The sequence below is a fragment of the Agelaius phoeniceus genome, chromosome 31 (assembly GCF_051311805.1).
Source record: "Agelaius phoeniceus isolate bAgePho1 chromosome 31, bAgePho1.hap1, whole genome shotgun sequence".
In the NCBI taxonomy this organism is placed as follows: domain Eukaryota; kingdom Metazoa; phylum Chordata; class Aves; order Passeriformes; family Icteridae; genus Agelaius; species Agelaius phoeniceus.
The window spans coordinates 2,911,059-2,938,584 of record NC_135295.1 but is presented as its reverse complement, the minus strand read 5'-3'; the positions used below and the strand labels follow the sequence as shown (position 1 = coordinate 2,938,584).

The 27,526-nt window shown below is 46.2% G+C and overlaps 1 protein-coding gene across 1 annotated transcript in view; it reads left to right on the top strand.

Annotated features, from left to right (window-relative positions):
• Positions 1-26,808, top strand: part of ASH1L (ASH1 like histone lysine methyltransferase) — an 87,863-nt gene extending 61,055 nt beyond the window's left edge. The window contains 17 exon segments of the mRNA XM_054651180.2: positions 2,077-2,223; positions 3,812-3,920; positions 4,091-4,252; positions 4,482-4,576; positions 5,200-5,354; positions 8,761-8,913; positions 9,325-9,379; positions 9,474-9,606; positions 13,309-13,557; positions 13,845-13,931; positions 14,704-14,794; positions 18,877-19,015; positions 20,331-20,503; positions 21,799-21,965; positions 22,891-22,931; positions 23,542-23,843; positions 24,656-26,808. Coding sequence (XP_054507155.2) covers positions 2,077-2,223; positions 3,812-3,920; positions 4,091-4,252; positions 4,482-4,576; positions 5,200-5,354; positions 8,761-8,913; positions 9,325-9,379; positions 9,474-9,606; positions 13,309-13,557; positions 13,845-13,931; positions 14,704-14,794; positions 18,877-19,015; positions 20,331-20,503; positions 21,799-21,965; positions 22,891-22,931; positions 23,542-23,843; positions 24,656-24,747 — 2,350 coding nt within the window. The 3' untranslated portion in view covers positions 24,748-26,808.
• Positions 26,809-27,526: the final 718 nt, after the last annotated feature.

Below are 27,526 nucleotides of genomic sequence, written 5' to 3'. Positions count from 1 at the left end.
GCATTTAGCATGGAAGGCTCACAAATGACCTTTAGGGACATGGACAGTTAAACTCTGTGTAAATCCAGTGTAGAGATCCTTGGAATGAGTAATTTGTAACATTGGTATGTATTTGATGGTATTTAGTAGTAATTATAAGTTCTACTCTAGGTCATGCATGTGTTGATTAGATTGTTCCAGGCTGAGTGACCAATTAGAGTTTCCCAAAGGGGAGGATGAGGGGGAAAGGAAGGTTTAGAATTCTGGGGATTTTGGTCAACCAAGTTTTTCTCAGTCCAGTATTGAGGGGTGAATTAATGTTTAAAATGGGTCATCTGCCTCATCTGCCCTATAAATACAAAATGCATTTCACATGGAAGGATCATAAATGGCTTTTAGGGACACAGAGAGTTAAACTCTGTGTAAATCCAGTGTAGAGATCCTTGCAATGAGTCATTTGTAACATTGGTATGTATTTGATGGTATTTAATAGTAATTATAAGTTCTACTCTAGGTCATGCATGTGTTGATTAGATTGGGAAATTCTAATTGGTCACTTGGCCTGGAACAAAGGGGAGGATGAGGGGGAAGGCAGGCTTAGAATTCTGGGGGTTTTGGTTTTTCCCAGTGCAGTATTGAGGGGTGATTCATGTTTGAAATGGATCATCTGCCTCATCTGCCCTATAAATGCAAAATGCCACAAGTGGCTGGATCTGAAATGAGAACTCTGCAGGATTTGGGCTGCTCCAGGTGGAACTGAGGGGCAGAGTGGGGCTGGAAGGGCCATGGGCTTCTGCAGAAAGATGTGAAGGAAAAAGAACAAGTGGAAGCATTGAAAGAAAGATATTCTCTTGTTAACTCTGTGGGATATTTGAAGTTGGAGGGACTTGTTGCTCTCAGAGCTGCACCAGAAGGCAGCTGCATTCTCCTCATATAGAAATAAGCTCTGCCCCCTGTCCCTGTGCTCTGTGAGCCATGGATGATTCCAGAACCTGCCCACTGCCCAGAAGGAAGCGAGTTGTTCACATGTGCATACACAGACACCCCAAGGAATGTACACTTGCATTTTCTCTTCCATACATGAAATGTGTGCAAATCATCTGCAGAACCCAAAAGGGAGCATTCCAGAAGAGGAAATGTCTAAATTCTAACCCAAGCTCTGTCAGTGGCCTTGACTTATAAAAATAGGTACAATAGTGGTTTTTCTCCATCTCTAGGTGTAGGGTTCTATAAAATATATAAGATTATCATTGCTTTTTCTTCAAAACTGTCTTGGTTTGACAAGACAGGTGTCTGTCTGCTCAGGAAGGCAGGAGCCTCCCCTGAAATGGAAAATGTAAACCCTCTCCCTCTGAATTGTTATAATTTTGAAATTAAGGGGGGCTCTCAGGTAGAGCTATGGGAGCAGGAATAACAGTTCTTTATTGGGGAAGAAAATTTTAAAAAGAAAAAAAATATAAACAATGCAGTAATACAAAACAACACTTCCAGAGCCAGCCCATGCCCTGTCCCCTGTGTGTCAGGGGGTGGCACAGCCCCATCCCATGGGGGCTCAGCCCTCCTGCAGTGCCAGCTGTGGCTCTGCTGGAGCAGGGATCCTGCACAAGGGGGGAGTTTTCCTCTGCAGCTCCAGGGCTGCTGCAGATGGGCCTGGGCTCCCTCTGGCAATGCAGGGCAGCAGAAGCTGCTCCTCTGGGAATGCACTGGGCAGAGGCTGCTGGGCTGTCCCAAAGCTCAGATTGGATCCAGGTAGGAATGCTTGGCTCCTCCCCTGGGCGGAGCATCTCCCCATGGGATGATGGGATTGGATCAGCCCTGCAGGGACACTCAGTGGCCATGGACAGAAGATAATTAATGATTAATGGCTCATTAACAGCAAATATCTCCTGGAGGGAGGATTGATTGTGGAAGAGATAAAGAGAACTGCCCAATGAACAGCAGAGAATTGCTCCACAGATAGGAATAGAAAACACACCCCCATTTCCAACCTAGGACAAAAGCCCTCTCTGAAATGTGCAATGTGCTCTAACTGTGCTGCTCCCTGTGTGCTGTGTGGGGACAAGCAGAATGACAAGTTCCACTGTGTGTTGCCCACAGGAACCGGATGATTGAGCAGTACCACAACCACAGCGACCATTACTGCCTGAACCTGGACAGCGGCATGGTCATCGACAGCTACCGCATGGGCAACGAGGCTCGCTTCATCAACCACAGCTGCAACCCCAACTGTGAGATGCAGAAATGGTGAGCAAAGGGATTCTGCTCCTGCAGGACCTGTGTGCCCAGAGAGAGAGGGAGAACCAGTTCAGCTGAGGGAGTCAGATCTAAAAACAGGGAGGGGAGTTGTGGTATTGACATTCTCTGAACAGAGAGAGACATAATCCTCTCTCCCAGGATTTTTCCTGGAGAAGGCAGTGAGAAGTTCAGAGAAGAAGAGAAAACAATTCTTATCTCTTCTTGCTGCTCTTGTTGTTTGGCACATGTGGAATATGTTGTGGAGATTGTTTACTGAGAGTGATTTGTTAATTAGACACCAGTGATGGTTGTTTGGATTGATTGGCCAGTTGGGTCAAAGCTGTGTTGTGAGTGTCTCACACACTCATGGGTTTTTCCTTAGTATCTCTTTAGTATATAATCTCTAAAACACTATAGTATTAGTATAATATAGTGTAGCTTAATAAAGCATTTCTTCAGCCTCCTGAATCAATGGAATCAGAGCACATTATTCCCTATGGTGAAGTCACCCTGCATCAACAGGGAGTCAAATTGGAAATAATCCTTACATGGTGCTCATGTTGCTCAAGAGAAGCTGTGTAGGGTTGGTGAGTGCTGGATGCTTTGGAGATAGGATCCAAGTTTGCTGGCAGATCCAGCACTGCTGGCTGTCACACTGGGACCTTTCCCTCCCAGCATTACTGGTTACACTGGGCTGTTTCCCTCCCAGTATTGCTGGTTTTCACACTCCTAATCTGCTGCTCTAAAATCATCTATCTGTACATAAACCCTTTCTTTTTGACAATTCAAATATTTTTTAAAGCAGGAAAAAAGGAAATAGTGGGATTGCAGCACAGCCTGTGTCATACCTGCACTTAGGAGGAAATACTGCTGAGGGATTTGTAGTGAGTGATTTGCAGGGGAAGGAAGGGCAGATGGTGGAACAGGAGTCACTGTACATCAAAGTAGCTCGTGGTTCTCAGATAATTCTAGATTTAAGCAATAGTAAAGTTTGAAATTTGAAAATCCAAATCAAAATAAAATAGTTGAAGAGAAAGAGAGGATTCTGCCTCAGGTGAGACTCCTCCTGCAGAGCTGCCTCCAGCCTGGGGTCCCATCACAGGAAGGATGTGGAGCTGCTGGAGTGGGTCTGGAGGAAGCACCAAATTAATTAGAGAGGAGGAGCAGCTGTGCTGTGAGGAAAGGCTGAAAGAATGGGGATTGTTCAGCCTGGAGAAGAAGAGCTCCAAGTGACCTAAATGTGTCCTTCTAGTACCTGAAGGAGCTGCAGGAAAGATGGAGAGAGATCATTCACAAGGGCCTGGAGTGACAGGACAAGGGGCAATGTCTTCCCATGCCAGAGGGCAGGGTTAGATGGAATATTGGGAAGGAAATATTCCCTGTGAGGGTGGAGAGACCCTGGCATTGCTACTCTTGTTAAATGTGGTGTTCACTTTTAAGCTTTCAAAGTTTATTGTAAGAGATAAATAAAAGATCTGCACAAGCATAAGCCAGGGCACAGCAGAGGTGTTGCTGCCTGTCTCTAACAGCACCACTCTGTGCAAAAAGATGATTTTATGTTGAATTTTTGGGGTGTTTGGTTGTATTTTCCCCTCAGGTCTGTGAATGGCGTGTATCGGATCGGGCTGTATGCACTGAAGGACATGCCTGCTGGGACAGAGCTCACCTATGACTACAACTTCCACTCATTTAATGTTGAAAAACAGGTAAAAACCCCACTGTGAGACCTTGAAAAATCTCACTGTGGCCTAACAGTTCTGTAAAGTGGGAAAACAACAAAACCTGTTGTGCTGTATTAGGCAGAAAAAGTTCTTTTTAATATTGAGAGAGAATCTAGACCTTTGGGTTTATTGGATTTTTTCCTTTTTCCTCCAAGCAACTCTGCAAATGTGGCTTTGACAAATGCAGAGGAATAATTGGGGGTAAAAGTCAACGCATGAATGGACTCTCAAGCAAAAGCAACCAGCCTGTGAGCACCCACAGAAGGCCTGGGAGGTCGAAAGAGAAGAGGAAGTCAAAGCACAAACTAAAGAAGAGAGTAAGTAGCAAAGACAGAGTTTGGGTGGGTGAGGTTGATGGGAAATCAGTCTGTGCCACCAGACCAAAAACTGGGGTATTTGTAAATTTTAAACTTGAAACAGAAACCCAAACTTTAAACAGAAATACAGTAGAGAAATGCTGCAGGTTCTGTCTCAGGGACTGCTTTGGCTGCTGTGCTGAGTTCTTGGCACAGTTTTTCCTGTCTATCAGAACAATCTGTTTTCCAGAGGGGCCACATCCCTGAGGAACCCAGTGAAAGTGTGAATGCCCCAACCAGGCTGACACCTCAGCTGCAGATGAAGCCCATGTCTAACAGGGAAAGGTAAGGGCTGATTTCAGGGGGATTTGCCTCAGGAATGGAGTGCTATGCAAACACTGATGTGTTCTTCTAGAAGATGGGGCATCCTGGAATTGCTGAGGATGCAGCTTTTAATTCTCCTTGACCAGCCAGGCTGGAATTTCTCTCCCACTGAGCAGAGAATGCACAGGTTACACCTGTGAATATCCAGCTTTTCCCTATGTTAAAGAATGAATTTTCCAGTAAAAAGCATTTTTTAGTTCTGCTTTAACAGAACTGGAATTCCTCTCCACCTAGCAGAGAATGCACAGGATACACCTGTGAATATCCAGCTTTTCCCTATGTTAAAGAATGAATTTTCCAGTAAAAAGCATTTTTTAGTTCTCCTTTAGCAGCCAGGCTGGAATTTCTCTCCACTGAGCAGAGAGTGCACAGGTTACACCTCTGAATATCCAGCTTTTCCCTGTTTTAAAGAATGAATTTTCCAGTAAAAAACATTTTTTAGTTCTGCTTTAGCAGAACTGGAATTGCTCTCCACCTAGCAGAGAATGCCCAGGATACACCTGTGAATATCCAGCTTTTCCCTACATTAAAGAACGAATTTTCCAGTAAAAAGAGCTTCCTGACCAGCTCCCTAATCCCTGCAGGAATTTTGTGCTGAAGCACCACGTGTTCTTGGTACGGAACTGGGAGAAGATCAGGCAGAAGCAGGAGGAGGTGAAGCACAGTGACAGCATGCACAGCTCGTCGCTGTACACGCGCTGGAACGGGATCTGCCGCGACGACGGCAACATCAAATCTGGTGAGGCCACCCCGGGACACAAAGAGTTAAACTCTGGCTAAATCTGTTCTTGGAATGAGTAACTTGCAACGTTGGTGTATATTTGTCTTGGTTTGCTAAGGAAGGCAGGAGCCTCCCCTGAAATGGAAAATGTAAACCCCCTCCCTCTGAATTATTAGGATTTTGAAATTAAAAGGCTCTCAGGTAAAGATATGGGAGCAGGAATAACAGTTCTTTACTAGGAAAAATCAAAATACAAATGTAATGGTACAGACAAAACACCCCACTGCCAGAGCCAGCCCATGCCCTGTCCCCTGTGTGTCAGGGGGTGGCACAGCCCCATCCCATGGGGGCTCAGCCCTCCTGCAGTGCCAGCTGTGGCTCTGCTGGAGCAGGGATCCTGCACAAGGGGGGAGTTTTCCTCTGCAGCTCCAGGGCTGCTGCAGATGGGCCTGGGCTCCCTCTGGCCATACAGGGCAGCAGAAGCTGCTCCTCTGGCAATGCACTGGGCAAAGGCTGCTGGGGTGTCCCAAAGCTCAGATTGGATCCAGGTAGGAATGCTTGGCTCCTCCCCTGGGCGGAGCATCTCCCCATGGGATGATGGGATTGGCTCAGCCCTGCAGGGACTCTCAGTGGCCATGGACAGAAGATATTACCCAGAGGGAGGATTGATTATGGAAGAGATAAGGAGAACTGCCCAGTGAACAGAGATAACTGCCCCACCTCTAACAGATGGAAATAGAACACACAGCCCCACCTACATCTTGCAGCTTCTTCATTTGATAATCAGTGGTGGAGTTGCTACACCAGAGAAGAGGCTGTGATTTGATCTCTTACAAATTTCTGGTTTAGAAAGGAATATATTGCGTGGAGTGTGAAAAACACATTGACTCTCCTGTGAAAATTAAAAAGCTTTATAAAGGAAATTGGAGACAAGGACCATAGAGCAAAGGTTGTTATGGCCACTGTTATCTTTGGGGATACCCCTTAAATACCTTTTCCATTACCTCAGCCTGTTGCATATTCATAGACCCTTATGCATATCCATAAACCAGTTTACATATTCCAGGAACTATTTTACATGGCCCTTCCTTGGGTCCACCTTTTTAGAGCATGCCTGTTTCTTGGCTGTGGTTTTGGCTCCTCTTTATCACATCCAGTCTGGGCCTTGGTCCGTGCTCTCTTCAGACAGCAAACGCTGATGGTTGGCAGATCTGGACAGGTGTCCTCATCCTGTGTTCATTGGGTGTTAGCCCATCCCAGCAGGCATTTTAACAAAGCATCCTTACATCAGCTATTTCACTAAGCTGTATTAACACAGAAAGAAAATCTACATCTTTATAACAAAGTTACTTTAACACCACACATGTAGAATCCATTTTAATATTTACAAAAAGCCAATATTACAATGTGTATCTGTAACACATACCAGCTATTTCACTAGTATGTCTAAGCTAAATTAATGACAAATAAAAACTATATCTTTATAACAAAGTTACTTTAACACCACGCATACAGAATCCATTTTAATATTTGCAAAAAGCCAATATTATATTATCTATAACACATTCTTCTATCAGTGCAATTTCACTTATATCAGCTATATTTCACTACTATGTCTAAGCTTAATTAACGACAGAAATAAAAACTATATCTTTATAACAAAGTTACTTTAACACCACACATATAGAATCCATTCTAATATTTGTGAAAAGCCAATATTACAATATGTATGTATAATATTATATGTATAACACATACTTATATCAGCTATTTCAGTATTATATCTAAGCTTAATTAACAACAGAAATAAAAACTGTATAACAAACTTACTTTAACATCACACATGTAGAATCCATTTTAACATTTGCAAAAAGCCAATATTATAATGTGTATCTGTAACACATACTTATATCAGCTATATCAGCTATATCAGCTATATTTAACTACTATATCTAAACTTAATTAATGACAGAAATAAAAACTATATCTTTATAACAAAATTACTTTAACACCACACATAGAAAATCCATTTTAGTATTTACAAAAAGCCAATATTATAATGTGTATCTGTAATATATACTTATATCAGCTATTTCACTTATATCAGCTATATTTGACTACTATGTCTAAGCTTAATTAACAACAGAAATAAAAACTGTATAACAAACTTACTTTAACATCACACAGGTAGAATCCATTTTAATATTTACAAAAAGCCAGTATTATAATGTGTATCTGTAACAGATACTTACATCAGCTATTTCACTTATGTCAGCTATATTTCACTACTATGTCTAAGCTTAATTAATGACAGAAATCAAAACTACATCTTTATAACAAAGTTACTTTAACACCACACATAGAAAATCCATTTTAGTATTTACAAAAAGCTAGTATTATAATGTGTATCTGTAACACATACTATATCAGCTATATCACTTATATCAGCTATATTTGACTACTATGGCTAAGCTTAAGTAACGACAGAAATAAAAACTATATCTTTATAACAAACTTACTTTAACATCACACAGGTAGAACCCATTTTAATATTTACAAAAAGCCAATATTATAATGTGTATCTGTAATACATATCAGCTATATTTGACTACTATATCTAAGCTTAATTAACGACAGAAATAAAAACTGTATAACAAACTTACTTTAACATCACACATATAAAATCCATTTTAATATTTACAAAAAGCCAGTATTATATTATCTATAACACATTCTTATATCAGTGCTATTTCACTTATATCAGCTATATTTCACTAGTATGTCTAAGCTTAATTAACGACAGAAATAAAAACTATATCTTTATGACAAAGTTACTTTAACACCACACAGGTAGAATCCATTTTAATATTTACAAAAAGCCAGTATTATAATGTGCATCTGTAAGATATACTTATATCAGCTATTTCACTTACATCAGCTATATTTCACTGCTATGTCTAAGCTTAATTAACGACAGAAATTAAAACTGTATAACAAACTTACTTTAACATCACACATGTAGAATCCATTTTATTATTTGCAAAAAGCCAATATTATAGTGTGTATCTATAACACATACTTATATCAGCTATATCACTTATATCAGCTATATTTCACTACTATGTCTAAGCTTAATTAAGGACAGAAATAAAACCATATCTTTACAACTACGTTACTTGACCACCACACATAGAAAATCCATTTTAGTATTTACAAAAAGCCAATATTATAATGTGTATCTGTAACACATATCAGCTATATTTGACTACTGTGTCTAAGCTTAATTAGCAACAGAAATAAAAACCATGTCTTTACAACAAAGTTACTTGAACACCACACATATAGACTCCATTTTAACCTTTACACAAAGGCAGCATCACAAGATGTCTCTGTGATGTGGGGTGACCCTGTGCTCCTCTCCCAGATGTGTTCATGACCCAGTTCTCGGCGCTGCAGACGTCGCGCTCGGTGCGGACGCGGCGCTTGGCAGCGGCTGAGGAGAACCTCGAGGTGGCTCGTGCCGCCCGCCTGGCTCAGATCTTCAAGGAGATTTGTGACAGCATCATAGCCTACAAAGGTGAAGGTGATTCTCTTTAAAACAATCTTCCTGGGTATGTTTTCAAGCTCTGGAAATAGGAAATGCTAGAAAAATACGGGGGGTTTAAATCACTCTTGTTCTTTAAAATTTCTTCCCTTACCAATGATCACTTTGCTTTAGCCTCAACCCCCTGCTTTACCACCAGAATCTGCAGATGTTGCTGTCCTTTGAAATTGATTTTTCAAAATTCCAGAAAAAATCAGAAGCTGTCGTCTTTGTGCTACGTGTAGTGCAATTACAGGCACCAACATCTAGAAATGCAGAAGCATTTCAATTCCCCATGGCTCAGATAACAGAAAAGCCTTTTTTTAACCCAGATTGAATGTTGTTAGTTGCTTTTCTTTAGAAGTTTCACTCCACTGATGTCACTAAGCTCTGTTCCTGTTGCAGACTCCTCCAGGCAGGCACTGGCAGCTCCTCTCCTGAACCTGCCCCCAAAGAAAAAGTAAGTGCTGCTTTCCCAGAGCTGCTTTCTCTGATGGATTTGCACAGTGGGGATTGCTGCTGAGCCTGACATTGTGCCAACATTCCTGTTGTAGAAATGCAGACTATTATGAAAAGATCTCTGACCCCTTGGACCTGGCCACGATTGAGAAGCAGATCCTGACTGGTTACTACAAAACTGTGGAAGCTTTTGATGGGGACATGCTGAAGGTCTTCAGGAATGCAGAGGTGAGGCTCTGTCTGGCCTGAAAGCTGCTGCACTGGCAGCAGGGATGTGCCCTCTTTTAATGCTCTTACAGGAATAAAGGAAGAAATTTATTCTGGAGGAAGAGAACTTGTGCTGATCCATTCCTGATGAGGCCTCAATAGCAAATCATGAGCCCTTGACTGCCTTGGGTCACAGAGAAGGTCAAGGACACTCATGAATAGCTGATCTAAAGACATTTTCATTCCTTTTGGAAGGGATACCCTGTTTTTCAGTGTGAGGTGTCATGGAATCACAGAATCATGGAATGGTTTAGGCTGGGAGGGACCTTAAAGCTCATCCCATTCCACCCCCTGCCATGGGCAGGGACATCTTCCCCTGTCCCTGGCTGCTCCAAGCTCTGTCCAACCTGGCCTGGAACCCTTCCAGGGATCCAGAAGGAGCCACAGCTGCTCTGGGCATCTGTGCTAGGGCCTCCCCACCCTCACAGGGAATATCTCCCATATATCCTACCTAAATTCTCCCTTTTCCAGTTTGAACCCATTCCCCCTTGTGCTGTCACTCCAGTTCCTGATGAACAGTCCCTCTCCAGCTTCCTTGGAGCCCCTTCAGACCCTGCAAGGACCTCTGAGGTCTCCACACAACCTTCTCTTCTCCAGGCTGAGCATTCCCAGCCTGGCTCCAGTCCCCTCAGCAACTTTGTGGCCACCTCTGGACTTGCTCCAGCATTTCCATGTCCTTCTTACATTGAGGTCCCTGGAACTGGACACAGCACCTCAGGTGGAGTCTCAGGAGAGCAAAGCAGAGAGGAAAAATCCCTTTCCTTGATCTACTGCCCATTTGGATCTACTGCATTCCTTTGGATGCAGCCCAGGACATGAGTGGTTTCTGGGCTGTGAACACAAAGGGCCAGGGCACATTGAGTTTTTGGTCACCCATCACCCCAAATCCTCCTCCCAGGGCTGCTCTCAGTTCCTCCCCTGTCTGTGTCACATCCATGCACCTGCTGGCCAGAGTCAGGAGGGACATGGAGACCTCACCCCAGGTTTGGGGTTGCAGCTGTAGGGAGAGCCCCTCCCAGGAGCTAAACAGGAAATAAAGCACTTTTTGGGGTTTTTTGTTGGTCTTTGCAGGAATACTACAGCAGGAAGTCCCCAACAGGGCAGGACGTGTGCCAGCTGTGCAAGGCCTGCTACAACAATGGCCAGGGTCAGGAGGGACATGGAGAGGCCACCAGGCCTTCCAGACATGCATGGACAGGAACTAAACAGGACAGGACTTGGAAATAAAGCACTTTTTGGCGTTTTTTGTGGGTTTTGCAGAAATACTACAGCAGGAAGTCTCCAATGGGATGGGCTGTGCAAGGCCTACTGGTATTCTGGCCAGAGTCAGGAAGGAGATGGAGAGGCCACCCCAGCTTTGGGGCTGCAGCTGTAGGGAGAACCCTTCCCAGGAGCTAAACAGGAAATAAAGCTTTTTTTGGGTTTTTTGTGATTTTTGCAGAAATACTATGGCAGCAAGCCCCCAGTGGGGTGGGATGTGTGCTGGGTGCACAAGTCCTACTACTACTACTATGGCCAGAGTCATGAGGGAGAGGAGGAGGCCACCCCAGCTTTGGGGCTGCAGCTGTAGGGAGAACCCCTCCCAGGAGCTAAAAAGGAAATAAAGCACTTTTGGGTTTTTTTGTTGGTTCTTATAGAAATACTATGGCAGGAAGTTCCCAGCGGGGCAGGCTGCCCAAGGCCTACTACAACAGTGGCCAGGGTCAGGAGGGACATGGAGAGGCCACCAGGCCTTCCAGGTGTGCACACTCATGAGCTAAACAGGAAATAAAGCACTTTTTGGGTTTTTTTGTTGATTTTTGCAGAAATACTACGGCAGGAAGTCCCCAACAGGGTGGGATGTGTGCAGGCTGTGCAAGGCCTACTACAATGCTGGCCAGAGTCATGAGGGAGATTGAGTGGCCACCCCAGCTTTGGGGTTGCAGCTGTACGGAGAACCCCTCCCAGAAGCTAAAAAGAAAATAAAGCACTTTTGGGGTTTTTTGTTGGTTCTTATAGAAATACTACGGCAGGAAGTCCCCAGCGGGGCAGGCTGCCCAAGGCCTACTACAACAGTGGCCAGGGTCAGGAGGGAGATGGAGAGGCCACCAGGCCTTCCAGGTGTGCACAGACAGGAGTTAAACAGGAAATAAAGCACTTTTTAGGTTTTTTTGTTGATTTTTGCAGAAATACTATGGCAGGAAGTCCCCAATGGGGCGGGACGTGTGCTGGCTGCGCAAGGCATACTGATATTCTGAGAGTAGAGTCAGGAGGGAGATGGAGAGGCCACCAGGCCTCCCAGGTGTGCACAGACAGGAGCTAAACAGGAAATAAAGCACTTTTTGGGTTTTTTGTGATTTTTTCAGAAATACTACGGCAGGAAGTCCCCAACAGGGCAGGACATGTGTGGGCTGTGCAAGGCCTACTGATACTCTGTCCCAGGTCAGGAGGGGACATGGAGAGGCCACCAGGCCTCCCAGGTCTACACAGACAGGAGCTAAAATAGACAGGACTTGGAAATAAAGCTTTTTTGGGTTTTTTTTTTATTTTTTTCAGAAATACTACGGCAGGAAGTCCCCGACGGGGCGGGACGTGTGCCGGCTGCGCAAGGCCTACTGATACTCTGAGAGTAGAGTCAGGAGGGAGATGGAGAGGCCACCAGGCCTCCCAGGTGTGCACAGAGAGGAGCTAAACAGGAAATAAAGCACTTTTTGGGTTTTTTGTGATTTTTTTCAGAAATACTACGGCAGGAAGTCCCCAACAGGGCGGGACATGTGTGGGCTGTGCAAGGCCTACTGATACTCTGGCCAGCGTCAGGAGGGGACATGGAGAGGCCACCAGGCCTCCCAGGTCTACACAGACAGGAGCTAAACAGGACAGGACTTGAAAGTAAAGCATTTTTGGGGGTTTTTTTTGTGATTTTTTTCAGAAATACTACGGCAGGAAGTCCCCAACAGGGCGGGACGTGTGCCGGCTGTGCAAGGCCTACTGATACTCTGAGAGTAGAGTCAGGAGGGAGATGGAGAGGCCACCAGGCCTCTCAGGTGTGCATGGACAGGAGCTAAACAGGACAGCACTTGGAAATAAAGCTTCTTTTGGGTTTTTTTGTGATTTTTTTCAGAAATACTACGGCAGGAAGTCCCCGACGGGGCGGGACGTGTGCCGGCTGCGCAAGGCCTACTGATACTCTGAGAGTAGAGTCAGGAGGGAGATGGAGAGGCCACCAGGCCTCCCAGGTGTACACAGACAGGAGCTAAAATAGACAGGACTTGGAAATAAAGCTTTTTTGGGTTTTTTGTGTGATTTTTGCAGAAATACTACGGCAGGAAGTCCCCAACGGGGCAGGACGCGTGTGGGCTGCACAAGGCCTACTGATACTCTGTCCAGGGTCAGGAGGGGACATGGAGAGGCCACCAGGCCTCCCAGGTCTACACAGACAGGAGCTAAAATAGACAGGACTTGGAAATAAAGCTTTTTTGGGGTTTTTTGTGATTTTTATCAGAAATATTACGGCAGGAAGTCCCTGACGGGGCAGGATGTGTGCCGGCTGCGCAAGGCCTACTGATACTCTGAGAGTAGAGTCAGGAGGGAGATGGAGAGGCCACCAGGCCTCCCAGGTGTACACAGACAGGAGCTAAACAGGAAATAAAGCACTTTTTGGGTTTTTTTGGTGATTTTTTTCAGAAATACTACGGCAGGAAGTCCCCGACGGGGCGGGACGTGTGCCGGCTGCGCAAGGCCTACTACAACGCGCGGCACGAGGCCTCGGCCCAGATCGACGAGATCGTGGGGGAGACGGCGAGCGAGGCCGACAGCAGCGAGACCTCGGTGTGCGACAAGGACAACGGGCACGAGAAGGACGAGGACGTCATCCGCTGCATCTGCGGCCTCTACAAGGACGAGGGGCTCATGATCCAGTGTGAAAAGTGCATGGTGGGTGTTGAGGTGTTGCTGGGTCTTGGGTGTTCAGAGACACGAGCAGTGCTGGGTTGCTGTGAGGTTTTTTATTGCGTGAATAAATCAGTCTGGAAGGCAAGGATATTTCTGTTGCATGGAGATCTTGTCTGTGTGCTGCCATGGTGTGAAATAGTTCATAGAAAATCTTGAATTTCCTGTGTGAAGCTTATTTTCTTGCTTTCCTTAATATTTGTTGAGAAAGTGCAGTTTTCAGCTGTAATGTGGGCCAGGACTTTGTGACTGGGATGTACCTGTTCTTCCAGGTGTGGCAGCACTGTGACTGCATGGGTGTGAACTCAGATGTTGAACACTACCTGTGTGAGCAGTGTGAACCTCGAGCTGTGAACAGGGTAAAACAAAACTCTCCTTCCTATCACTCTTATAAAATTACAGCAGCTCCTTAGGGGTTTTTCGTATTTGTATTTTGAATTTGTATCTTTTGGGATTGGTGAAGCTTCCTTGATTTAGGTTCAGTTCCACGAGGGGTCAGTTTTTCTCTGGTTTTTTCCCAGTTTTTCAATGTGTATTTCCATAGGGTGGTGTGGGAATCAGAAAGATAGGAATCCTCACAGTCTCAAGAGGGTTTGATTTGTAGCCTTAGAAGAAGCCTAAATTAATGTAAAAGCAAAATACACAAACATTGAATAGAAAAATGATAAACTTAGGCTTCTATAGTTATAAGTAAGAATATTCTTTAAGTAAGTAAGAAAATTATATATCTGTAATACATCTATATACACATCTATATACACATCTATATAAAAACATATATAATATAATATAATATAATATGTGTATTTATAATAAAATAAGATGATAAAAAGTTTTGTAGTATAGTAATAATGTAATTGTATAAAATAAGCTAAAAGTTTAGATGTTATAATAAAAACATGTAATATGTTACCTATTACATATTACATACATGTACTAAGACCTTATTGGACAAAAATATCCACATTACAATAAAAAGAAATTAAAGTGATAAATCAAAAAAGCAAAATAAATTCTGTTAACATCAGCCTGTTGGGTCAGAAAATTATATAATACCTTATAACAAAAAAACCTATAACCAACTATTTCCTATCTTATCAATCTCACAACTGCCTTTCTTTTTCCCTGCAGGAGGTTCCCATGATCCCTCGGCCCCACTATGCCCAGCCTGGCTGTGTTTATTACATCTGCCTCTTGAGGGATGATCTGCTGCTCCGCCAGGGTAGGTGCTGCCTCTGGGGCCAGCAGTGTGCAGGGATCTCTGGCATTACCCTGGCAAAAACACTTCCATTTTTCACAAGTGGAAGCTGCCACTTGGGGCAAAAATACTTCCATTTTTCACAAGTGGAAGCTGCCACTTGGGGCAAAAACACTTTCATTTTTCACAAGTGGAAGCTGCCACTTGTGGCAAAAACACTTTCATTTTTCACAAGTGGAAGCTCCTGCTTGTGGCAAAAATACTTTGATTTTTCACAAGTGGAAGCTCCTGCTTGTGGCAAAAACACTTTCATTTTTCACAAGTGGAAGCTGCTCTCTCTCTGCAGTGCTGGGAGTGACACACAGTCAGAATTCTCACAGGCTGTTGATGAAGAAATGTTAATTAGCACAGGGTTGTCCTGGCCAGGGGAGGATGATGCTGAGCCAACTGCTGGTAGTTAACATTTAGAAGTAAAGGCCAAGAAGGCTGTCAGACCTCCAGTATTTTAGTGCAGAATGGGCATTAAAACACCCAGCTCATTGCTTGTGTGTTCCCTAAAGCTTATCTCTTCTGGACTGTGCTCTGAATTCCTGAATCTCTCCAAGGCAGCTGCCACAGCCACACAATTCAGCTCACTGATTATTTTTTAATTTCATCCTACAAATATTCACAAGGTTAGAAAGAGCCCTTTATCATTATCAGGAAACTGTTCTTGAATGAGTGAAACCAGCTGATAAGTTTGCTAGAGGGAAATAGGAGAGCCTTCAGGAAAAGGGGGAATTTAGAAAAAGGTCAAAAACCAGCATATTCATTATCCCATCTGCAAGATTCTGGAATTTGCATTCAGTTCTCCTTGCTGGGTGTTGCTCTGCATTGTCTGTTCTGTCCAGAGTTCAGCCTTTGGGTTTCTCATGTCTTTTTTTTACTTCAAGGGCTGTATCAGAACTTGCTTTTACATTTTCTGTTGAAATGGATGATGTTTTATCAGGGGCTTGTGGCATCTTCCAGGTGTTCAGAGCATTAAGATAATTTCTCTCCCAGTGTGGTAAATTTTCCTTGTGTGCCTCTGATCTGATCTTGGTGACCTTCATTAGAGAAATGCCCTTTCAAGAGAGAAATGTCCCTCTGTAGGACATTTCTGAGCTCTGTGTGCCATCAGCAGGGGACAAAGGAGACCAAGCTGCAGCTGCTGGGCACCAAATGCCTCTGCAGGCACAGGGAGCAGCTGAAGCAAATTCCACCACAAGGTGCTGGAACAGAACATGCAGCTCCAGCAGGGGAAGGGGAAATCCATGGCCTTGTTGATTTTTCCACTCTGAGTCCTCAGGCAGGACCTTTACTGTGCTGTGGGTGTATCAGGCAGCTTGGACTGTGGAAAAACCAGCTTTTTACTGCCTCTGGTGTCTAAAGGGCCTCATAATTCCACACTCTGAGGCAAAATCATGGCCTGCAGCCCCTCAAGTCTGTGTGTGGTTTATATTTTCCTGGGAGCTGTGTATTGGGAAGAGGCTGGTGTTGCCACAAAGGCTGGAAGTGCATGGAGTGCCTGCCCAGGAGGAGCTGCACCCTGAACAGCAGTTCCAAGCTTGAGAGCTGATGTTTTGGAGGAACAAGACTGAAAATCAGCTGTGTGAGTGGTCACACTCTGCTGTCACACCAAATCCCTCTCAGGGGTGGCTGCAGAACTTGTTTCTTAATTTTTTGGCAATTCTGCTGGAAGTTGTTGAGTGTTACACCACTGCAAAAATTCTCTAATACCTAAACTCAGGAGATGATACAAATAAAACAGATCTGATCCATTACATCCCATGGAGTTCTGTCTTGGATAGGAATTGATAAATAGAGGTCAGAATGGATCCTGGAAAACCCACCTAGCCAGAAATTCTAACAAATCATCATCCCTGATGCACCAGCAACAGCTGCTATGTTTTTTCCTTGGAAACTTCATTTTTGAGGCAGTAGATCTTTATAAACTGGAATTCAAATCAAGTTTCCTGATCTTTAGAGCAAGAGTCTACATCTCCTTCTGAATGCTCCTTTTTCAGTCAGGCACAGTAATGCTGGGGTTGCTTTCTTCTCATGGGAGAGGTGGGGAAGAGGAGTTGAAAAAAGCTGGTTTAAAATGAGGTTTAAAATTGAAATGGTTTTATTTACATTCTGCTTGGGGCCAGTAGCTCTTCTGAGGATGTTCCTTGTATTCTAAGAGTCTTTTAAGGAACCCACCTCTCCAATTTCTTTAAAAGCTACTCATAAAGTTGTAAGGGAAGCTGTTGTTATCCCAGTTTTAGGTCAAGACACCAAGTTCTGTGGTGTGGTCAAAATGCTGGAGGGAAGGGATGGATCCAGAGGGACCTGGACAGGCTGGAGAGGTGGGACCACAGGAACCTCATGAAATTTAGGTTGGATATATGGGAGAAATTTCTGCCTATGAGGAGTCCTTAGGAGCATCTTTTAAACTTAGATAAATTGATAAATGAGATGATATGAATGAAAATATAATGTGCTTCATTTTAATCCTGAATCTCCTTATAGCAAAACTGGGGTGTGAATGACCCTGGGGCCATGATGTCCTCAGTGGTTCCTGGCATCTTTTTCCCAAGATTAATAATAATAATTCATAACACCAATATCCATGGAAGACAAACAGCCAATAACTACACATATACAAAAATATGTATATTCCCTAAAAATAGGGAAAACAACTCCCAGGAGTCATTGTAACTTAATGGAAACATGAGAAAAATGTTCTAGCTGAGTCAAAAAGGCAAAGGGAGTATCAGAAATGGTTATGCACAAAATAGCAGAGGGATTGTGCCCTTCTGTAACCTCCTGGGGTGTCTGTCTGCCCTGCCTGCCTGTGCTGCTCTGACATCCCATTGCTCAGAGGATCCCATTACCTGGAAAAACAAGGATAACAGAGATAATCTGATCTGGATCATCTTTTCTGTGGACAGAGTCTGCCCAGGTGATTTGGAGGGTGAATGATGAAGGTCTGGGAAATGTGGCTCAGGAAGGTGCAACGATGCAGAAATTAGGGAACAACCAGAAATTAGCTGGCAACAGTTAAAGTCTAGGAAGGATTTTTTTATAAAATCATGACTAGACTGTGGCAAGCCTTGCCACAGGAGGGTGGAGAGGTCAGAGCATAAATGGTTCCAAAAAAGATTAGACAAATACTTGGAAGAAGGATTAATCCCCAAAGCTCCAGCCTTTGGCTCTGAAAGTCCATGAACAGAAAAGGCAGGGACAGCACAGGGAGGTTTTCCCTGTTCCTGTGCTCTCTCCTCCTGAGCAGCTGCTGCTGCCAGCCACAACATTCTGCTGTGTGACCTCTGCTCCTACCCAAGGGAGCTTTTATAACTTGGGACCTCCCAGGTTTCGGTCATTTTTATGTAAATAACAGAAGTGGAATCTCTTGCCAGCCCTGGAAGTGCTTAAGGCCAGGTGGGAGCTCTGAGCAGCTTGGTCTGGTGGAAGATATCCCTGCACATGGCAGGGGGGTGGGTCTGGATGGTCTTTAAAGTCCTTTCCAGCCCAGGGATTTCACAGGCAGAGCAGAGAAATTAGGGAGTGAATTCACTTATGGGACAAAGTTAATAAATTTGAGCTTAGGGGTTGCCCTTGGGAAACACTTTTTGATTGCCAGCAGTGGCAGTTTCTTCAGTCCTTTTTGTATTCTCTTTACCTTTCCTGAGCTCCACATCTCATTGGAATTCTGCTGGAATAACCAAAGGCTTGGGGCTTCTCAGGACAGGATTTTCTTAATAGTAACCTCCTCCCTAAGTATCTTCTCTCTCACATATTTATTGCAGCCATCACTAATTCCTACACCTTTTCCTAATCATGACTGGCATGTTTACATACCCTGTGGTTTGTCATGGTTTTGATCCCTTAGAGGCTGGTGTTTTCAGTCTGCCATGGAAAGCTGTGGGTAGTTTTTGTGTAAAGCTGCTGTGAAAAACTTCTGAGTGCTCTTGGCAGCTTCTGCAGTGGCTTCATGTCATTCCTTACAATCCAGCATTAGCTTGTGTTCATTTTAATGATTATTTCCTGTGGTTCTGCTGTGCTGGGCTCAGGCCAGGTGTGTCCTTTGTGTCCCTGGACAGGTGACTGTGTGTACCTGATGAGAGACAGCCGCAGGACCCCCGACGGGCACCCGGTGCGGCAATCGTACCGGCTGCTGTCCCACATCAACCGCGACAAGCTCGACATCTTCCGCATCGAGAAGCTCTGGAAAAACGAGAAGTGAGTGCCAGACAGCCTTGGAGTTTGAGCCATCCCACTGACCTGCCTGCCAAAGCACAGGGATTTTGTGCTAGTCTCACCTTTAGGATGCAGCAATGAGCAAGGTGCAGAGGTTGGGAATTCCCAACGGGAGCTTTGCTCTGCAGCTGCACGGTGGAAACGCGTGAGGTTGGAGGTTTAAGTAAAAGATCAGAGGTAGAAATGGATGGATTTCCTCAGTGTTGGAACAGGCTGTGGGTGCAGTGACAGCTGTGACCAGTTACAGTCTGCTGTGCCCATGGAAACCACGCTGGAGCTTGTGCTCCACAGCTGCATGGTTGGAAACACGTGAGGTTGGAGGTTTAATCAAAGGATCACAGATAGAAATGGATGGATTTCCTCAGTGTTGGAACAGGTTGTGGATGCAGTGACAACTGTGCTGTGCTGTGTGTGCAGTGACAGCTGTGCTGTGCCAAGGAAACCACGCTGGAGCTTGTGCTCCCCAACTGCATGGTTGGAAACATGTGAGGTTGGAGGTTTAAGCAAAGGATCACAGATAGAAATGGATTGATTTCCTCAGTGTTGGAAGGGATTGTGTGTGCAGTGACAGCTGTGCTGTGCCCTGGCCAGTCACAGTCTGCTGTGCCCATGGAAACCGCGCTGGAGCTTGTGCTCCACAACTGCACAGTGGAAGCAAGTGAGGTTGGAGGTTTAAGCAAAGGATCACAGAGAGAAATAGATGGATTTCCTCAGTGTTGGAACAGGCTGTGGATGCAGTGACAGCTGTGCTGTGCCCTGGCCAGTCACAGTCTGCTGTGCCCATGGAAACCACGCTGGAGCTTGTGCTCCACAGCTGCACAGTGGAAGCAAGTGAGGTTGGAGGTTTAAGCAAAGGATCAGAGATAAAGATGGATGGATTTCCTTAGTGTTGGAACAGATTGTGGGTGCAGTGACAGCTGTGACCAGTTACAGTCTGCTGTGCCCATGGAAACCACACTGGAGCTTGTGCTCCACAGCTGCATGGTTGGAAACACGTGAGGTTGGAGGTTTAAGCAAAGGATCACAGATAGAAATAGATGGATTTCCTCAGTGTTGGAACAGGCTGTGGATGCAGTGACAGCTGTGCTGTGCCCTGGCCAGTCACACTTTGCTGTGCCCATGGAAGCCACACTGGGAGGGTTTGTCCTCACTGCAGGCGGGCAGTGGAACATGGAATTTGTGTGACTCTGCTGTTCATCAGAGCCAAGTCCAAGAGAGGGAACTCCAAACAAAGCAGGGGGCATTGAGGGGTTGTGTCATGGCCTGATTGGTGTTTGTGTCCCCTTTGCCCCCTCAGGGAGGAGCGCTTTGCCTTTGGCCACCACTATTTCCGTCCACACGAAACGCACCATTCCCCGTCTCGCAAGTTCTACCACAACGAACTCTTCCGGGTGCCCTTGTATGAAATCATCCCCTTGGAGGCCGTGGTGGGGACCTGCTGTGTGCTAGACCTCTACACCTACTGCAAAGGTGGGAATTAAACACATTCCTAAGCATTTGGGCACTGGGCTGTGGTGGGTTAACCCCTGCTGGAAGCTCAGCATTACCCAGCCACTCGCTCCCCCTGGGATGGGAGGGAACAGGTAAGAGTTAAACCCCTGGGGTTGGGATAAAAACAGTTTCATGGGTGAAACAAATGAAAATATTGTAGTAATAATAATGATAGTAGTAGTAGTAATGGAAAGGGAGGTTACAGAAAGAGGGGTGTCCAATATCTGAAGGGGCTAGGAGGAAGGTGGAGAGAGGCTCTTAATCATGAACTGGAGTGACAGGACAAGAGGAAATGGCTTCAACCTGAAAAGAGAGGTAATTTAGGTTGGATACACAGAGGAAATTCTTACCTGTGAGGGTGGGGAGGCCCTGGCACAGGTGCCCAGAGAAGCTGGGGCTGCCCTGGATCCTTGGAAGTGTCCAAGGCCAGGTTGGACAGGGCTTGGAGCAGCCTGGGACAGTGGAAGGTGTCCCTGCCATGGCAGGGGCTGGAATGGGATGAGATTTAAGGTCCCTCCCAGCCCAAACTACTCCATGATTCTGTGAATAAACCCCAGGGAGCACAAGCGATGCCCAGTGCAGCCACTCGCCAGCACTGACTGGGGATCCCAGCCACCCCCACTGGGCTGGACACTCCATGGTGTGGGACATCCTGGGGTCAGCTGTGCTGGCCCTGCTGGCAGAGCAGGGGAGCCTGGAGAGTGCAGGGCTGAGGGTGAGCACTGCTGGGCACCAGCCAACATCATCCTTACCCTGAACCAGGCACTGGGACAAATCCACTCTGTTCTGGGAGCAAGGACATGCCCTGGAGCAGTTCCTGCTGTCCAAAGGCTGTGGGGATGTTTGTGTGGCTCAGAGCTGAGGCTTTGCCCTGGGACAGGGATTCCTGTTTGAAGAGGGAAGAGAAAATGATGTCAGTTGAAAATTGTGTCTGTGAAGGTTTGGGAAGCGTTTAATCAGAGTATGCAGGTGTTCAGAGTGACCCTGCTGGGGTTCTGAGTGAGGGAGCAAACAGGGACATGGAAACCACACTGGAGCTTGTGCTCCACAACTGCATGGTGAAAGGTTGGAGGTTTAAGGAAAGGGTCAGAGATAGAATGGATGGATTTCCTCAGTGTTGGAACAGGCTGTGGATGCAGTGACAGCTGTGCTGTGCCCATGGAAACCACGCTGGAGCTTGTGCTCCACAACTGCATGGTGGAAACATGTGACCCCTGGGATGAACCACATTTCCCCCTCAGTCCATGACTGTTTTCTCCTTGTTCTGGTGCCAGGGAGGCCGAAGGGGGTGAAGGAGCAGGATGTTTACATCTGTGATTACCGCCTGGATAAATCAGCTCACCTCTTCTACAAGATCCACCGCAACCGCTACCCCGTGTGCACCAAGCCCTACGCCTTCGACCACTTCCCCAAGAAACTCACACCCAAGAGGGATTTCTCTGTGAGTGGCTTTGCTCTCAGCTTCCTCACCTGGTTTTAGGAGGCTGGATGGAGTTCTGGAAAGCTCCTGAGTGTTGATAAATGAAGCTTGGTCAGGCAGAGGGAGCTGATGCTTTAGGTGGGAGTCAGGCTCTGCTCCCAAGGAACAACGGGCAGGACAAGAGGAAACGGCCTCAAGTTGTGCCATGGGAGGCTCAGGCTGGATATCAGGAGGAATTTCCTCGTGGAAAGGGTGGTCAGGCCTTGGCAGGGAGGTTTGGAGGCCCCATCCAAACCTTCCTCCAAATCCAGGGAGGTTTGGAGCCCCCGTCCCTGGAGGTGCCCAAGGAACACCTGGAGGTGGCACTCAGAGCTCTGGGCTGGGGACGAGGTGGGGATGGGGCACAGCTTGGATTGGATGCTCTGGGAGGGCTTTTCCAACCTCAGTCATTCCATGATTCTGTGAGTATGCACAGCCTGGGGGAAAAGCTGCCTGGAAAGCAAGCTTGGAAAGAAAACTGGGTGGAACAGAACCTGCAGGTGAGAGGTAGAGAGGTGCTCAAGGAGTGGTGATGGTGAGCTCAGAGAGAGACTCAGAGGTAGCAGATCTGCAAACCTTCTGCAAGTGAGCTCTGCTCTTCCTGGGGCAGAGGTTTTTGTAGTGGCTTTGGAGAAGGTTCCAGATTGATGCTGTGCAGAAAGCAAAGATGATTTTTGTCATGATGGTCTGTGGCTTGAAATTTACTTAGAAGATGTGAAGAACCAGACAAGTCTGGCTCTAATTGATCTTATTACATGATTGTGCCTCCTCCTGTGAAGTCTCTTTGAGGTACACCAGCATTTCCAGAGTGTCCTGCATTGGCACTTCCAGAGTATTTGACAGAGCAGCACTTCCTTCCACTGTGAATCTGATTTGGTATTGATCATAATCTTTATTTTTCTTGCAGCCTCATTATGTGCCAGACAACTACAAGAGGAACGGAGGCAGGTGAGTCTCCCCTCCCAGATTGTTGAGAAGAGATGAAATAATGTTGTTTGTTTCTCGTGCCCACTCTCCTCCTGCCCCTTTCCCCTGGGTGCTATGGAAATAAGGAGTTTAAATTATTTAAAGCTCTCTAAACTTGCAGAGAGATAAAAGGGAACAAGTGAGGCAGGATAGGCATTAATAATAATGTACATCAGGAAAAAAAAGGAGCCATTTGACAGTCAGAAAAAAGCAGCTGAGTGAGGAGATGCTCAGAACAGGAGGCTCCAGCCTTCCCAGATGGAGGAACCCAGGTCCTGGGCCTGCTGCCTGTGTCTGTGGGGCACTCAGAGCCCAGACCTGGTAGAGCCTGCAAGAACATCCCACTAGGGGTTGGGCCAAAGTGGTTTTGGAGGTAAAATCTTTTGAAACTGAAAATAAAAATCCATTTGTTTTTCAAAGCTGTGTTTGGTGCGATGCAGATGAAGCTGTAGCATTGGGGGGGTGTGAGTGCAGGGATGGAGGAAGAAATTGAGCTCCAGAGATCCCCAACCATGGATGAGTCCTGAACTCGCTGGGAATTGTCCTTTCAGGTGAAAAACTTCTCTTTAAACCCTTTTATTTTTCCTGTAAGGTCATCCTGGAAATCGGATCGCTCGAAACCACAGATCAAAGACTTAAACCAAGAGGAAGATTCCCTGCCCCTGATGGAGGAGGTGCTGGGGGCCCCTGAGCAGGCTCCAGGGGAGCTGCCCAGCCCCGAGGAGCCCGACAAGGAGCCCGTGCCCAGCGAGAGCTGCGAGGCTGAGAAGAAGGGGGACGAGAACCCCTCGGACTCGAGGCCGCTCTGCAGCCCCGAGGAGCGGCGGCACCTGCAGAGGGAGAGGCTGAACCAGATCCTGCTCAACCTCCTAGAGAAAATCCCAGGGAAAAACGGTGAGAATTCAGGCTCTGCTTGCACAGCCCCTGGGTCTCCTGCAGCTCTGGGGTCACTTGGCTGAGCTGTGTTGATACAATGAATGGTTTTGTGTGGATTTCTTGCTAGTGGGCATTAGGAAAGTCAGTTTTCTTTGTAGCCACGTTTTCCTTTGCAACAGAAATCCACTAAATTTTCCAAGTGAAATTTCTTACAACTATGACACTGTTTTGTATCATATTTTTAAGGGTCTTTTTGTATAATATTTTTAATAACCACAAAACCTTTCCATGAACTCATTCCCCCCTGCATCATTCAATATCTACAATGGAGAAACTTAACAGACAGGCCAGGAAAGACTGAGAGGATTTTGGAAAGTCTCTTTTGACCTTTCATGAGCTTTACTTTGGTTCTGAGTACCTGCTGTAGGTGTTGTCTGAGCTGTGGGATGAGGGGACACTGGCAAAGTGTGACCCTGCTTTTAAATTCAAGCCCAGGATGAGCCCTGTCCAGTCTGTCCAATGCCACACAGTCATGGACTGATGCTTCATTTGGGTTGAGAGGATTTGTGGAGGTTTTCTGGTCCAGCCACGGCTCAGGGCTTGGGTCACTCAGTACTTTTGCCAGGCATGGTTTGGATTTCCTGGAGGGAAACATCCTTGGAGGAACCAGCAATAAAGAAACAGGAATTTTGTGTTCGAGGAGCGATGGGAGGCTGAGCTCTGGGTGCCCAGGTGGGGCATCCCTCACAGGTTGGATCCATGATCCTGGAGGTCTTTTCCCAGCTCAGTGATGCTGTAGTGACCGAGGTGCCCCTTGTGCTCTGTTGCAGCCATCGATGTCACCTACCTGCTGGAGGAGGGCTCGGGCCGGAAGCTGCGGCGCCGCACTCTGACCATCCCCGAGAGCAGCTTCAGGAAGTGACCCAGGAGGGGCAGCCGAGCTCTGGGCTCTGTCTGGGCTGGGGGCACAGCCCAGCCTGGGGAAGGAGGGCAGCAGCAAACTGACAAAATACAAACAGTAGCACCTGGGGGGCCGGGCTGGCACGGCGCCCACCCTGCTCTGCAGTGCTCTTGGTGTGTGTGTTGGTGGGCGTGCCTTGTATTGATGTTAGGTACTGAGGAAACCTCGTGGTTATTGTCCAGGATGGTCAAATTTAATTTATTTTTGCTTGATATTCCCACTCAGAGGAGAAAAAACGAAACAAAAATTTAAAAAAATAATAATAATAGGGAGGGCAGAGGAAAAGGACTGAGTTACTCTGAGGAGGATGTGCCCCACGGTCACTGCTCACCTGGGATTGTACCAGCCACCCTCAGCACCGCCAGGGGAGGGAATCCAGGAATCCAGAGGGGAGAGGAAAGGCCCAGTGGCTTAAAAGGAAAAGCTGCCCTGAAGCTGTGGCCTCTGATTTGCACAAGTTCCAAGAAGAGAGAAACGTCCCCAGCCGAGCACGAGGTTCGCCGTGGGACAGCTGAGCACGTGTCCCTGTGGTCTGTGCCAAGGAGAAGCTTCCAGAGGCCCTTGGAGCAGGGCAGGAGAGCTGGGATGAGGCACTTGCTGTGCGGGGGGAGGGGGTGGGGTGTGAGTTTTTTTCACTTTTTTTCTGCAGAGAAATTTTATAAAAGCGAAGTCAGCTCCTGACGCCACCATTGCTGTTGGTTTTTTTGATAAGCTGTGGTTCTCGTGTGTCTCGTGTGTTGTGCAAATAAAAATCCGTTAAAAGAAAAAAGGAAAAAAAAAACAAAACGAAAAAAAAACCACCAAAAAAAAAAAACAACCCCAAGGACCCTTTCACTCCGTGCCCGTCAGGCAGTATCCGAACGAGTGTTTGTCGTGAGCTGTAGAATTTATCAACTGCTAACACTACCCTCGTGTGCTGGTGGACAGCCGAACGTCCGGGCAGCGGCTCCCGCTGGCCCCGCCCCGCGGCGATTGTCGCGATTGTCGCGATTGTCCCGCCAGCCCCCCCCGCTGCCCCCGGACGGTGGCTTTGCTTTCCTGTCTCAGACGTACACATGCATATCCAGTCCTGTTTTAGGTGTTCTTATAAGAAATCCAGTTTTTAATGTGCCAAGTTGTATATATCTGCTGCGTGGATGTAAAGCAATACCGTAGTTACATGTTCCTTTTTATGGACCAAGCTCGTCCTAATGTACATTCTTGTTATTATTATAATTATTTTACTCTTAGTGGAACATGACTCATTCCATTAACTTTTATGTGTTGATTTAAAAAGAGAAAACAAAACAAAACAAAAAAAAAACCACAAAAAAAAAAAGAAAGGAAAAAAACCCTTTGAGAAAAAAAAATATTTTATTAAAAAAAAAAAAGAAATAAGAAAATAGTTTGGAATATTTTCTTACTGTAGAGAAGCACTGTACAGTACCAGGAACCCTGAGTATAAAATACTCGTGCGTGTAGTAGGAATATCGCATGTCCAAACCCTCGAGTTGTCTCATTTAGTTTCAAACAGAAATCATTGTCTCAAATGGTGTTAAACACTAAAAAGTTTTTAAAAAAAAAAAAAATAAAGTGCGTACAGAAGCGAGACACTAGCTCTGTCATTTTATCTTTCTTTTGTTGAAAGACTAAACAAAATGTTTTTTAGACAATCAAATGTTAGGTAAGTGCAAAGAATTGTTTTTTCTTACTGGTGTAGAAATTAATGACTTTTTTTATTTTTTGGTTATTTTATAATACTGAGCAGACCCGTGTGTCCCCAGGATCGCCGCCGGAGCCAGGAAGCACTACGTTACTGCAAATAGAGCTGAACCTTAGTCTGCATGGGTGTAGGCTGTGTGATTGCTGAAAATAAATGCTGCTAATATATTTCCTTTTTACAAAGCATATCTAAATAGATCATTGTTTTGATGTTAATCTTTGTAAATTATGTATTACCAATTTTAACATTGGATGTAATTGCATAAAAAGCCTGCATCTCAATCCTGAGAGTCTAGTATTAAATGGAAAATCTTTTCCTAAGGTTGGCTCGGGGGGTTTTCTTTGCTGAGCTGGGTGGGAGGGTGGATGGACAGGAGGACAGGAGGAGGTGGATGGACAGGATCCACCTGGGCAGGCTGGATCCATGGGATCCATGGAGCGAGGCTCAGCAGGTGCTGGGTGCTGCCCTTGGGTCACTGCAACCCCCACAGAACGTTCCAGGCTTGGGGAAAAGTGTCTGGAAAGGCCCTGGGGTGCTGGGGACAGCAGCTGGACACGGGCCCAGGTGTGCCCAGGTGTGCCCAGGTGGGCAAGAGCCAATGGCACCTGGACAGTGACCCCAGCCCCTTCTGCTGCCTCTGCTGAGAGACCTCAAACCCTGGCTCAGCTTTGGGCCCTTTGTGACAAGAAAGAGATTGAGGGGCTGGAGCATGTCCAGAGCTGGGAAAGGGGCTGGAGAATTCCTGAGGGAGCTGGAAAAGGGTTAGAGAATCCCTGAGGGAGCTGGGGAGGGAATGGAGAATCCCTGAGGGAGCTGGGCAGGGGCTGCAGAATCCCTGAGGGAGCCGGGCAGGGGCTGCAGAATCCCTGAGGGAGCCGGGCAGGGGCTGCAGAATCCCTGAGGGAGCCGGGCAGGGGCTGCAGAATCCCTGAGGGAGCCGGGCAGGGGCTGCAGAATCCCTGAGGGAGCCGGGCAGGAACTGCAGAATCCCTGAGGGAGCTGGGCAGGGGCTGCAGAATCCCTGAGGGAGCCGGGCAG